General features: G+C 30.3%; 3 protein-coding genes across 3 annotated transcripts; 2 read left to right on the top strand and 1 right to left on the bottom strand.

The window, feature by feature from the left end:
* Positions 1-3,072: 3,072 nt before the first annotated feature.
* On the top strand, positions 3,073-6,090 carry LOC145742703 (uncharacterized). The gene is made up of 8 exons (XM_082560484.1): positions 3,073-3,461; positions 3,558-3,653; positions 3,773-3,924; positions 4,215-4,359; positions 4,481-4,588; positions 4,780-4,891; positions 5,226-5,398; positions 5,502-6,090. Exons 1-8 carry the CDS (start codon positions 3,355-3,357, stop codon positions 5,671-5,673), a joined length of 1,065 nt encoding a protein of 354 aa, XP_082416610.1. The 5' UTR covers positions 3,073-3,354; the 3' UTR covers positions 5,674-6,090.
* On the bottom strand, positions 5,733-8,781 carry LOC145742704 (E3 ubiquitin-protein ligase RNFT1-like). The gene is made up of 8 exons (XM_082560485.1): positions 8,621-8,781; positions 7,638-7,888; positions 7,409-7,497; positions 7,084-7,249; positions 6,813-6,965; positions 6,682-6,747; positions 6,490-6,591; positions 5,733-6,383 (listed from the first exon to the last, which is right to left on the bottom strand). The coding sequence occupies exons 1-8, from the start codon at positions 8,667-8,669 to the stop codon at positions 6,195-6,197; spliced, it is 1,065 nt and encodes a 354-aa protein (XP_082416611.1). The 5' UTR covers positions 8,670-8,781; the 3' UTR covers positions 5,733-6,194.
* An 852-nt stretch (positions 8,782-9,633) lies between these two features.
* Positions 9,634-13,062, top strand: LOC145741997 (uncharacterized). Its single transcript, XM_082559722.1, has 3 exons — positions 9,634-11,869; positions 12,022-12,114; positions 12,195-13,062. The coding sequence occupies exons 1-3, from the start codon at positions 11,731-11,733 to the stop codon at positions 12,608-12,610; spliced, it is 648 nt and encodes a 215-aa protein (XP_082415848.1). The 5' UTR covers positions 9,634-11,730; the 3' UTR covers positions 12,611-13,062.
* Positions 13,063-13,081: the final 19 nt, after the last annotated feature.

Below are 13,081 nucleotides of genomic sequence, written 5' to 3' on the forward strand. Positions count from 1 at the left end.
AGTTCTCGAATAAATGACAGTAATCCTCAATAAACAGTCAAAGGTATTTCCGCGTTTTAGTATTTAAGATTCCGCCCTCTCCTTTTTTGCTTTCCTTCATTTTCCGGTTCCTTCATTTTCCGTTTCCTTCATTTTCCGTTCCTTCATTTTCCGGCTCCTTCATTTTCCGTTCCTTCATTTTCCGGTTCCTTCATTTTCCGTTCCTTCATTTTCCGTTCCTTCAATTTCCATTCCCTCATTTTCAGTCGACCCGCGATATCGACTAGAAGTAGCCTATAAAACGGATAATTAAACAAAATAGTCCCAAATTGAGCCCAACATTAATCATCTTAATTTTAGCGGTATTTATACTAGATGAGCAAGATGATCGAGGTTGGCCTCCATTGGTTTAGTTGTAGTCTAAATAACAAAAACTTTAATGTGTGTTTTTTTTAAATAATTTAAAATTAATATGTGATCTATAAAAATCGTTTTAAAAATTTGTTAAGCCTATAAAAGTAATCAGAAGACAGTAAAATCTATTTAAATCGATCACTTATTGGGCAGTGAATCGTAAGAATTTAAGAGCTTAGAAGAGATGATTTCGGTATGATATATGATTTAAACATACGTGGATAGAATACTAAAATTTCTTTGCAGGATGTAGGTTTAGATAGATTTATTTTATAAAATAAAATAACATTCATATATCTAAAACTGTTTAATTTTTGTTAAAAAGAAAAACTTATTAAAATTTACATTAACAACAGGTTATTTGCAACTAAAGAATATTTTTTTGGAAATGGTGAAAAGTGATTTTTACATTAATTTTATATTACTTTTTAACTGGATTGAAATGAAATGAAATCGAATGGAGCCGACATTCAAGCGCTGCACGAGGTAAGCATTTCGTGTTTTTTTTAATTATTAGTGGATCTGGTCGTAGAAAATTGTATTTAAAATCCAAGTTGTAACTTTAAAATTATATTATTAAAAATTGGCCTTTATTTTTTAGAATGCACAACACATTAGCGAATTTCTCCAACTTACAGTGGCACATCGTTTTTTGGCTCAAGCGGCTTCTAACAGATCACTCTTAAAGTTGACAGAACCTAAAAAATTACAACAACTTGTCACAGCACAAACTCTTATAGTTGAATCAGCATTTCATATTTTAAAAATTCTTCTTCCTTCATTGAAAAGGTTAAAAACTTAAGTTTATTAACTATGTGTTCTAAAGATAAAAAACTTAGCCTAAATGTGTATGTATATGTAGAATCGCGGATGCTACAGGCGAACTCAAAGAATCGCTCGAACTACAGTGGGTCGATTTTTCATGCAGTTTAGAGATGTTTTTGTACGACACAAAATCAACATTTTTCACCAACGAAGCTTTTTCAAGCCACCCGAACAAACAAGGTTAAATTTTTAAGGAAAAAAGAAATAACTTTACAAACAAAGGCATTTTAAATAAATTTTAGCAAAATAGTCTTTTGCTTTTATGGATGCTTTTTAAAAAATCCCAAGCCCTTATTGTAATTTTTGTAATAAACATAGCTTATTCATTACGCAGGACACTTTTTAGATTGGAGCGGTGTTGAAACAGGAATACGAACTCCGCTTGCCTCACTTGACACAACGTTCCAACGACTTAATATTAACAACACAACCCCCATCGCCACTCCCCCTTCCTCCAGAATGGAAGATGCTGTCGTGAAAACTGAAATGATTTTACGATCCCTCAAGGTATATTTAAAGAAGCTAAATCATATATATAATATTTAAATACCGCCTACTTTAGTGCTTAGTTGAACTAAAGTTATGTTGTTGAAAAATAAATACATGTTTTATGTTACCGAAGTAATGTGTGTACTTTTTTTAAATATATTTTAGACGCAACTGGCTGTACATGCTTGGTCTATTGAGAATTTTAGCTGTAAGTAAATTTACTTTTGTGGGCATGCTTAAAACAAATATTTATAAATACTTAATTAAATCTTTTTAGCTTTTGCGCTGGAGAGTGTTTTGGAAATTTCAAAATCTTCTGGAATCTCCACTTTGGTAAATTGGACTTAAACATTTAGGTTTTTATTAGCAAAAGAATCGTTATAAACTTTGCGCATTTAAAGAAAGATTTTTTTTAATATTATGACTAATGCTGAATTTCAAAAAATTGTAGTTTAACTAGAATCAATAAGTACTTTACATTGCAAATTTAAAACCCTCATTGACTAGTAAGAGGATTAATTTACAATAGCGCAAATGATTATTTTAAAGTGACTTGTATCAAGACGTAAAGTAATCTATATGAGATTGGTTTTAAACATTTGATAAATTTGGCATATCTTTAATAAAACTTTCAAATGTTTTGCAGAGCAAGATTTTGAACATGCCACAAAAATTTAAGTTAATTATTGGCTTAAGTTTATTCGTCGCAACTGCAATAATTATTGGAGGAATTATTTTGTTGATTCAATTAAAAAGAATATAATTTTATAAAATTAAACTTCTTAATATAAAGTATTTTCAAGAAGTGTTTTTTGCTTGAAATAAATAAATAGTTTTATAAAAGCCTAAATGATTTCAAACCACAAGCAGCATACCCAGCTATTAGTTACGCATCCGCGTTTAGAGTAACAGACAAGCCTTTCAGCTTAGGTCGACGTCATATTCTAACAACAAAAATATTTATTTAGAATATAACGTAAAAAGGTTCAATGGTGTACGAACTTGTTGAATGCAAATAAAATACGGCAAAACACATTTTGTTTACATTTAAAGGAGTACGAATTCACAAATACTTTATGCTTTCAAAAAAGCCAACCCAATGACATGCTGAAAATTTAAAAATTATTTTAACCTTTTACAAAAAATTTTAAAAATAAAATAGTGTGTCATTTTACGAAGAGTTCTTAAAAATGTTTTTTTTTACACTTTAGCAAGTGCCTTGTGACTAAATGACGTCGATTCAATCTTTTTATAACATTTATTCGCCCAAGCGTTCCAAACAAACGACTGAAACTTGAAGTCATCAGACCGTCGCCTTATTTAAAGCCGCAACATTCGAACTAAACTAAATAGCTTGATGTAGATTTAAACTTGGGTAGCAGATAACTCAAAATAAAGGGCATGTTTAGACAATAACTAAGAAAAACATATTTGTAAATAGGGCTGTTTTTATGTTTTTTAGCTAGTCATATAGAAGTGTAATTTTAGTTACAGTTCTACAACTTAATATTTAACACAAAAAATATTAAATAAAACAAATCATTACAAAAACTGTTTATCAGACAGAAACTTGAACTATGAAAAAATCACATGCATAGTAAACATGTTTTTTAGACTATACTATATACTGTAAAATAAATTAGAAGAATGTGTGGTCGTATAGGTATACCCGAGTTCATTTTTATCTTGGTACGTTTAATTGATTTTACTGGAGATGGGTTTATGTTGTATTTGCTTATTACTGAATGGTTAAGGTAAGTTTAAATGGAAATTTAAAATAATTAATATAAATATGCATCAAGTGTTTACACCTGCATGTTTACTATCTTTATATACTTAAACGGAAATAGATACAGCACAAGAAGAATAACTTCAAATCTAGTTAGTTTAAACCAATACTGTGACTCAATTGAACAGCTGAATTTCTCAGAAGACGATGCAACCACGTAAGCTTTTACCTATTTAATTTACCTATATAAAGAATCACGACCTTAAAAGTTTCACTTACGCCTAAATGCTAAGTTTTTTTTGGTAATTTAAAGCAATGACATGTGTTTTATTACAGTGAATTTAGCTCCCTTTCATCGCGGTTGTTGGCTTACATAATTGTAGTTGCTTTGTCTGTATTTATATCACCAGCAATTCTTCCCTTATCTCTTCCCCGGAAATCAGAAGAAGAAGAACTGTTTGATGACAATGATGATGCAATAAGCGTTGGTTAGTTTTAAAAAAAAAATTTTTGTTGATAAAAAAAGTTGATTTTGGAATTTTCCTTTTTTTGTTTCTGGGTAAAAGTACAAAGCAAAAAAATAAAGCCATATTAAACTGACAGGTTGTTATAAGTCAAGCTAAAAAAATAATAAAAGCTAAGTCGTCACGCCGTGAAAAAATGTACAGTCTGCCACATTGTAATAAGTTCCAATTTTTTTAGCAACGCTGTGAAAATTTTACCATTTAATCTCATTTGTATGTAAATCGGCGTGTTACAAAATCCCCTTTCTATTTAGACTTTCAGTTCAGGGCAAAATCACAGGGTAAAAAGAGAGCGGTTCAGTATTTGTTATTGGTTACGTTAGTCGTCGTGCACGATATACCTCTACTAGCGCTTGGAACTGATTTAATGACGTCACTAATTTCGACTCGTGGGCCGAGGTAAAATTCCTAATTACGCTTTTGTGTGATAGAATCCAAGTTCACGGTTGATGTGGCTTATAGTAGTTCAATAATTAAAACACAATGATTTTTTAAATTAAAATAAATTTTAACGTTTCAGGTGCTATGAATGTGTTCGTGATAATCTAAGAGCTCCCAATAACCGAAGTGATTGCATAACTTTGAGTACATTTGGTTGGAATAATGAGTTCCCATTTCCAATGCCAACGTGAGTACGACTATGTGAAAACATGCAAAATCATTACTTAAAATTTAATACAATAAAAATATACTTAAACGATTTAAAATATATATTTTAAAACATTTGATTGTATTTTAAATGTATTTCTGTAATATTTTTTTATATACACCTATTATTAAGTAACCTTTCTTTAAAAGTTGAAAAACTATTTGTTTTAGTGATTACTACTGGTTAATAATGCTGGGTACAAAACTATTTGGTGCACTTGGTTGTATTGGATTTGTTCTCTATTTGGAGCTACAGTACAAATTTCAGTTACATGCCTTGAAGGTAAGTTTAACTAATTTTTGTTTATGTAAAATTTTACTAAATAAAAAAGATAATAATAATACTAAATTGTTCAACCTACGAATGTTGTGTGGTGAATTGCCCTGCTAAACAAGCCATTGGAAACTTTACTAAGTTTAATTTACCTGTAAGTTATAAATAAATGTCCCGTGACTCCTTAAAAAAAACAAGTGCACGTGGTATATGCAATCAACCGGCAACATTGCATAGCTAAAATAGAGTTCGAATAGACCCTAAAAATAAATAACCGTCTTCTTTGACTTTAATCAGGTGCTAGCTCGCTTATTTTAACGATAATTTGTATAAACTTTTGCAGAGGCAACGGCATCAAGAACTTATGCGGAGGCATTTTGTTCAAAATAGAAGACAGAGGCGTAAAAAAAAGAACTATTGTGGGATTTGGTTTGCATCATTACTTGCTACATTTCTGCTGCTTATTGCAAGTGTTCTAGTTATATTGGCACCAACTATAACCATTTTGGCACAAAAGTAAGTTTTGCTTGTTGAATATTCCAGTTTAGGTACTAGAAAATCGCTTTTGAAAACCTATTTGTGCCACCTTCCATTCAAAATATATTTTAACTCTTTTTAGAACCATACACGCGCAGAGACTTGTCCACGGAGATTTTGGTTTAATATTTTTTATTGGAAGCATAATATGCTGGGGAACATGGGGTTTATTTCTCATCTTAATCGTCACAAATCTCTGTTGTTTCGCGACTAGAAAAAAACATTGCTTTGCTACATCCGAACATGATGAATAACAAAAATCATTTTTAGTGCTTGAAAAATGCAATTTTGACAATGAAACGTTAACTTTATTAATGCTCAATTGAGTAAGCGTTACGAACTATCGAAAAGGGTTGTCATGTTATGTTTTATGTAGAAAAGTGACTGTTTATAAAGATAAATAGTATACAAAGCTTTACCTGTTTTCAACCAGTTTGGGTTATCAATTTGTATCTTTAAATATTTAAAATAGAATTTTGTTAAAGTAACGCTATATACTTTGTTGAAATTTATATAGCATATAAATAACCATTAATTTCGTTTGTAATTTAAAATATATTTGTAAAATATTTACATCAGATCCCATACTTAATTTTTGTAAGTGTAAATAAAACTGAAATAAAACTATAAAATTATTTGAATAATAAAGGCACTGCGCACTGGCTACTTAAAAAAAATAACCCACATCTATAAATCTAGTATAATAAAAAAACAAAACAATTTTTAAAAGAGTACTAAAGTGTAAGATAGCAAATTAGACACATAGTAACTAAATTTAAAACAACTGAACAATGAACTCAGAGGTGCCAGTACGCCAAGGAGAATTTTTTGACAGGAGAGGAATAGATGAAGGTAACCGAGACGATTGACCCATAACAAGAGAGGCTAACCCATGTGCAGAACACACTGGACAAGATACATCACGATCAAACCAAAGTTGACAACAACCATGACAAAACACATGCTTAATATATAAGTTAATGTTTATGTGTATATCTATATAATACCAATGCAGTTACTTATAAGTTAACCTTTACACTTAATTTATTAAATTTTAAGTTAATTTTTACCTCACAAGGGAGTTGCATTGGTTCAGTAAAACGCTGATGACATACCGGACAAATACTTTTTCCATTCGGAATATTTTCGCTTAATATTGGAGTCCCAATCACCTTCATTAAAGGTTATACAAAAATAATAAAACACAAAATTTATATCATAAAAAAATGCATAGATTGTAGTATAAAAGTAGTAATACATACCTGTGGATTTTTAACGGTAGAAAATGATTTTAAAATGTAGGGAATTTTAGATTTCAAACTTGTTATCTAAAAACAATAAATATATATACAATTAAAAATTAGTTTTTATACACCTAAAAAGTAAAACTCACCTTAAATATAATATAAAAAATAACAAAAAGCCAAGAAAATAACAGTGGAAGGGTAGTAGAGGAAGTTCCAAAACAATATTTAATCCATTCAGGAATAGGTAAAATGCAACGAATAAACTGAGAACTGGACTCTATTACCTCAAATAAACCACCCTACAAAACATTTTCTCTAATAAAATTATTTTTTGTAGTACATATATAGAGTTACAATTATAAAAAAGTTTCTTAAAAAAGTTAAAAGGTATTTTAACTAAACAAGAGAAAAATTTACCCGCTTAGAAGGTTGGAGAAGTTTAAAAGTTGGAAATAAAATCAAACATTTCATACAAATTGTTGAAAGTTTAAACAAAAAATCAAATACTGCTATACTAAACAGAATTCCCCAGAAATCCAAATTGGTTTTAAACCAATTGTTTAAATTTGATAAATTCAACAACCTGTAACATTAACAAAATAAGTTTATAAATATTAAACTTCAATACAAGTGAGAAAATGATCTTATATGTATAACTAAACATAAAAAAAATAATTTACTAGTTGGTCAGCTTTTTAACAAGATTTTTCTTAATTTAATTATATCAATTACTTGAACTTACCAAAAATCTTTTGATATTGGTGTTAATAAAATAACATTAAAAACAAGAAATACAAAAAGAATAAAAGTTTTCTTTACACATCGTCGATTCTATAACAAAACAAAAATTTTAATAAAAAATAGGTAACTGAATAGTTTATAGAACTAGCATGTGAAATGATTAAGGAATAAATTTAATGTTTTTAACTCAGAAACTCAAAAATAAATAGAAAATTTAAAACAAATCTTACCTGCAATATATGCTGTTTAACAACAAAATCATTTGCACGGTCAAACACCAAAAATAAAGACAAAAAAAGAATAATATAGATTGTTTTTTGGTAGATAAAGTTAACAAGAATTAATAAAAGTAAGGGTATGGCTTGTTTTAAAATTTTTTTTTGTCCATCCAAAGTATTTTCAGTTCCTTGTAACATGGCCGCATCTGTAGTTTCAACTGGAATTACTTTTTCTTCGTTTGACAAAGCAGGTTTTTTAATTTCTGTTTATCATAAGTGAAAATAAGTTCTTATGCAAAACCATTTAAAGAGCAAAAAATAAATAAATATGTAATAAACTAAAAACTATCTATGTATATAAGGGTTACTTATACAAAATTTTGCTAATTAAACTTTAGGCTAACTTTCCTATATTTTTTGCACCAAATATTTCTCTACATTTAGAGGTTTAAAGGTTAAACAGTTTAAAATTTGCAATTTAAATTTAATACAAGGGTTCTACTAATTACCACAAAAGGCTGCACAGGACCACACAAAAAGTGACTATTTACCACACAGGGTGAATTGGGACACAATGTTTATTTAGTGATTCTGTCATTTAATTAAAAAAAGCAAAGTTAGCAAAGCTGGGGCATTTTTTTTGTGTATATCTTTATCCTCAATGTGGGACAGTCGTATCCGCAACTTAAACATAGAGTAACATCCGTTACTTTCACCCATTTATTAATAAACTCAGCCCTAACCCTCTTTTGGGAAATGCCTTTAGTTGTCCTTAATACAAAAAAACAGTTATGCGATTCCCTCATTTTATTTTTTTCTGTGTGGTAAATGTATTGTCCTTTATGGCCTGTGTTGTCTTGTGTGGTCAGGTGGTCTGGTAATTACTAATTAGTAGGACCGTCTTCGTCTGACTGTTAAAACAACAACATACACAAAATGTGGCAACATTATACAGTTATACGTTTGTTAAAAAAACATATCAAAAAAAATTTTACCTGCAGTGGGTTTCTGAATTTTGGGTGGTTTTATATCTTTTGTATCCATAGAACGCAATATTAAACCCTTCTTAGTTAATTGTTTTCTTTTAAAACAAATGTGTTAACTGGCGATAATTTCCATAAAATGCAGCAAAGTTGTAACCATCAAAATTCAAAGGTTTCTGTCACCGTTTTTATTGCCATGCAATTACAAATAAATCTTTAAAATGTGCTATATCCAATATTATCACTAATCTAATACTTCAAGCTCACTTATCTAATACTTCAAATGTAATTTGGCGAAAAAGAATAATATTGCAGATGTTTATCATTTAATCAAATACGTTTGAAAAGCCATTATGGCGCCGGATATGAGCAACTTTAAAACTTTATTTAACGACGTCTCAGTTTGGAGAAGAAGAAAGTAATTAAGTATTGACCGACGAGTCGCGGCCTACTTTGTTAAATAAGCTTTTTAGTCTCGACAAAGTTCATTTGCTACGAACTTCCGTCATTAATTAACACGAACATCTTATAGAAGATAGGACGGCCCGAAATTAAGTATTCGGTAGTTTAATATAATCAAATTATGCTACAAATAAAGGTTTAATTTTTTTAATATTACTTTTAATAGTTTTTTTGATTTCTAGTAAAAAAGTAATTTAACCCAAACTAGAAAGTTGGGCATGCCCGATCGCGCCTAGATTTTTTGTCTTTTTGTGCAATGCATAACAATCCCGCTAGCTTAAATTTTACATCATTTTGGTTTATGACATTCTAAAGGAATGTGGTAGTTCGTGATGGTGGACACATATACGTGTGGTTTATTGTTAAATTTTGGAAAACTTTTAGTTTTTTTACCGGGTATAGTACCGGTCGGTAAAGTAGGGTATTACCCTGAAATATCGGTAGAATAAGTATTTTATCACATGGCAATATTGCGTCATTATGTACGCGTTGTATTAGGTGATGTGATCGGCTTCACGTGCGTATTTCATCATTTTTTTTATATATTTAAGTAAAAATTCTTATATGTAGTGCCATATTATTTCAGTCTTTCTAACTAACTGACTAAACCTATAGCGGTGTATACAGTGGAAAAGTTTATCAAGTAAGAACATTTTATATTATAATTAATTAAAAGCAAGCAATCATAGTATAGACAGTTAAAAGAGTCGGTTTAATTGTCGCAGTTTTGTTATTTTGTTAAATTATTTAATTAATTTCGAAAGATTAAGAAGCGGAAATTAAAAGTGGTTTAAGTATTCAACTGTAAATTTCTATCTACTTATATCTGTATACGCGACGCCTAATCTTTTATATATCGATCAGCATAAAAAAAACATTAAAAAGAATTACGACAGATAATAAAGTAAACCTTAAAAACAGAAAGTGTTTGTTGTTTTTTATTGTGGAAGTCAACGTGCCTAATCACACATCTCAATTGAGTCGGTTTGCGTTTTATGTTAACCTATCGTTGTATACGTGCGAATAGGCACTTCTCACTTGATAAGTGAGAATCGATCTGAGCCAATGTCGCCGTATTTGCGCTCGGCGGGAGAGATTAAAAGAGAGTAGAAGAGTAAAAAAGAGAAAGGAAATGGCAAACGATATAAAAGTAGTAAGGCTGACAGTAGAAATATGACATTTAAGTTAGTTGCAGATAGTCAGCTCGCAAAATGTTTACAACATTGCAACGTTTCTTAGCCATCAGGTTTACCATTATTTTGCAATATTAAAAACATAATTAAATTTCTAAGAATTCTTGTAATTAGTTCAGCTAATCGTGAGTTTTAATAACCATCGCCCTTAAATTGTTAGGTCTCGTCAACATAAATGACATAAATTAGCGAGTTTTAAATATATTTATTATTACCAATTACATAAAAATGTGTAGCAAAATATGTATCTCTGGAAAATTCTACTTGAGTTTGCGCAATTATAACTCTAGGAATACATTTGAATAATATTTATAAGTACGGAGCCTAATTACGTTTCGAAAAAAAAACATTTTAATTGGACTAACCCGGCGATTTAATCCCTTGGGCATATATAAGCCGTCCGAAATAAATAATTTAGTTTATTTAAAGAACCTACAGAATACGAAATAGTCTACGACGGGCGGTCGAAAGGTTCTTTGTTTTTTAATCGTATGTTCTGCGCTGTTGTGTATTAGTTACGATTGTGTTAAATGAGTTATAGACGGAAAGATATGTGTTAATAAATGCAGCTTCTAAATAAATCAGATAATCTACAAAGAGTGCTTTATATTAAACTTGCTTGCATTTGACGTTATGTTAATTAATCACATGTTAACAACGACTATAACCCCCAGCCATAAATAATAAACTTTAGTAGTAAAACTTTATTTTAGCGTCTGTGTAAAATATTTGCTACAGGAGAAAATATTATTAGTAAAATTAACCTATTTTACATTCGTGTGACATCACGTTATTTTTCAACCGTATGACGTCATAAATAACGTCATACCGGTATCCAAATACCGAAAGCGACGTTTATATAAACAAAAATCGACCAGACTGCGCTATCGGACTGACCTACTTTCCAATCTCTGTTTGTATACATTCAGCAACCTGTTAAAACGAAGGTATACAGAGTAAATGACCGTTTCGTAAAACAGTGGTCAGCAATTCGAGACAGTTTTGTCACAACATAATTTATTTAATCCGAAAGTCAATAAAATTGTGCAATTAAACAAAAAGAACAGCATCACGTTAACTAATAAAAACAACTTTACAACGAGAAGTTTGACAGGTTTGCAAATTCGCATAAATGGTTATGCAAATTAAGCCAATTACTGATTGATTTGCTGCTTTGACTGTGCAGCAGTTCGCTTTAACGTAACATAAGTTCGAGTGGGTTCGCGCAGCAATATTGCTGACATAAGTGACTGTGGTTTATTGCTCTCTAAATGGATGCGATCAACCTTCGCTATAATTTTCTCGCAAACGGGTCAGAGCAGTCTACTGTGATTTTCCATTCGTGCATCTGTAGCTTTGGAATCGATATCAACTCTCGTTCTGTCATGAAATAACCGATTGCTTTACTTTTCATAGGTCTTTTAAATAGGATTTCTAAAATACATTGTGCAAACTTAGTGCTGCAAGATGCATCCCAAACCAATACCAAAAGATCAATCTGGACTTGGAAATATGTTATCAGTTTTTAAAACAAAGAAACCTCACAACGAACAAGAGAATGTTGATGTTTCTACAATTTACATTGATGAAGAAATATCTAGTGAAAGTAAGTGTAACTAACCATCATTTAATCGCTAATTTTAATAATTATATAGTCATTCTTTTTGATAATTTTTTTTACATGCGAAATATTAATAACGATTAACAATGTATTATAATTATTAGATATTTAAATTAAATTATTTTTTAAATTAACAGATAGATGGTGGGAAGAGGACGACAGACTGCGTGAACTTCCATTAACAGTCGCTTTACAACAAGACTTGAACAGTTTATTAAAAAATAATCCAGGTAAGAAAAGTTCTTTAACTATTTTAAAAAACTTTAAAATTGTTTGGGATTTAAAATTAATTAAAGTTTTAATATTTCAGGTATAACATTGACACATTGCCCGGAATTAACACTTCGTATAGCGGAAGTTATTACCTTAGCGTCCCGAGAGGAGCCCGGAGGCATGCGTGCCTGCAGGGTGTACGTACAAGTAGTGGGCGGTGCCCGGGTTGTCCCGGAGACTCCAGACCGCTCCCTTCCCGGGGCCCTTACCCTTCGCCCATTGGACATGTGTGATTCGTATCACGTTCCCACTTTTGAAATTTATGTTTACCTTTTTCCATCGAACACGTGGTTGTCAAAAATCCAGTCACTTTTTTCGTCAATGTCGTCAAACGAGAAAAAGAAATCAACAAAACGAATTCAGCTCGTCCGCGATTTTGCAATGCACAAACGAAAGTTGTTTAGATCAAAGAGAAATTCGATCGAAATTATTAGAAGATCAAGTTTGATTTAAAAACTAAACTTTATCAAAAACATTTATTTTTTTAATTCAATACACTTTTGTTTCAGAGCTGCTTTCGTACAATGCATTTAAAAGACACTGTTTCTGTATATTCATTTATTTTACCTAACAAAGTTTATTTTAAGCATTTTGTTATGCTTTTTAAAAATGTATGCATCAAAGTATTATATCAGTACGAAGACAAAAAAGAATATATTATGCCAATTGCCAATGACATTTTACATAACGAACAAACCGAACAGACTTTCTAAATTTTTTTTGCACTTTGCCGTTTTTTTGCTGCACAAATTTTCTTTCATATATTGCTTATGTAGTGCTGCTGTTTATTTTGTTTACAGTTTTTAATTTCAGTTTCGTTGGTTCAAATTTCTGACACTTTTCTTTCTAAAATTAAAAATCACATTTCTCAAATTATGTGTTAAGAATAAGATTATTGTTATTATTAGAATAATGCCGGTTTGT

Source organism: Corella eumyota, chromosome 2, assembly GCF_963082875.1.
Source record: "Corella eumyota chromosome 2, kaCorEumy4.1, whole genome shotgun sequence".
In the NCBI taxonomy this organism is placed as follows: Eukaryota; Metazoa; Chordata; class Ascidiacea; order Phlebobranchia; family Corellidae; genus Corella; species Corella eumyota.

What these genes read in the sequence shown, in the direction of transcription:
- LOC145742703 (XM_082560484.1), top strand. Translation starts at nt 3,355, where the DNA reads ATGTGTGGTCGTATAGGTATACCCGAGTTCATTTTTATCTTGGTACGT. An exon ending in TCAGAAGACGATGCAACCAC is followed by an intron (nt 3,654 to 3,772) that starts GTAAGCTTTTAC and finishes GTTTTATTACAG; the next exon opens with TGAATTTAGCTCCCTTTCAT. An exon ending in ATTTCGACTCGTGGGCCGAG is followed by an intron (nt 4,360 to 4,480) that starts GTAAAATTCCTA and finishes TTAACGTTTCAG; the next exon opens with GTGCTATGAATGTGTTCGTG.
- LOC145742704 (XM_082560485.1), bottom strand. Translation starts at nt 8,669, where the DNA reads ATGGATACAAAAGATATAAAACCACCCAAAATTCAGAAACCCACTGCA. An exon ending in TTCTCCAACCTTCTAAGCGG is followed by an intron (nt 6,966 to 7,083) that starts GTAAATTTTTCT and finishes AATGTTTTGTAG; the next exon opens with GGTGGTTTATTTGAGGTAAT. An exon ending in CTACCGTTAAAAATCCACAG is followed by an intron (nt 6,592 to 6,681) that starts GTATGTATTACT and finishes CCTTTAATGAAG; the next exon opens with GTGATTGGGACTCCAATATT.
- LOC145741997 (XM_082559722.1), top strand. Translation starts at nt 11,731, where the DNA reads ATGCATCCCAAACCAATACCAAAAGATCAATCTGGACTTGGAAATATG. An exon ending in TGAAGAAATATCTAGTGAAA is followed by an intron (nt 11,870 to 12,021) that starts GTAAGTGTAACT and finishes TTAAATTAACAG; the next exon opens with ATAGATGGTGGGAAGAGGAC. An exon ending in TTTATTAAAAAATAATCCAG is followed by an intron (nt 12,115 to 12,194) that starts GTAAGAAAAGTT and finishes TTAATATTTCAG; the next exon opens with GTATAACATTGACACATTGC.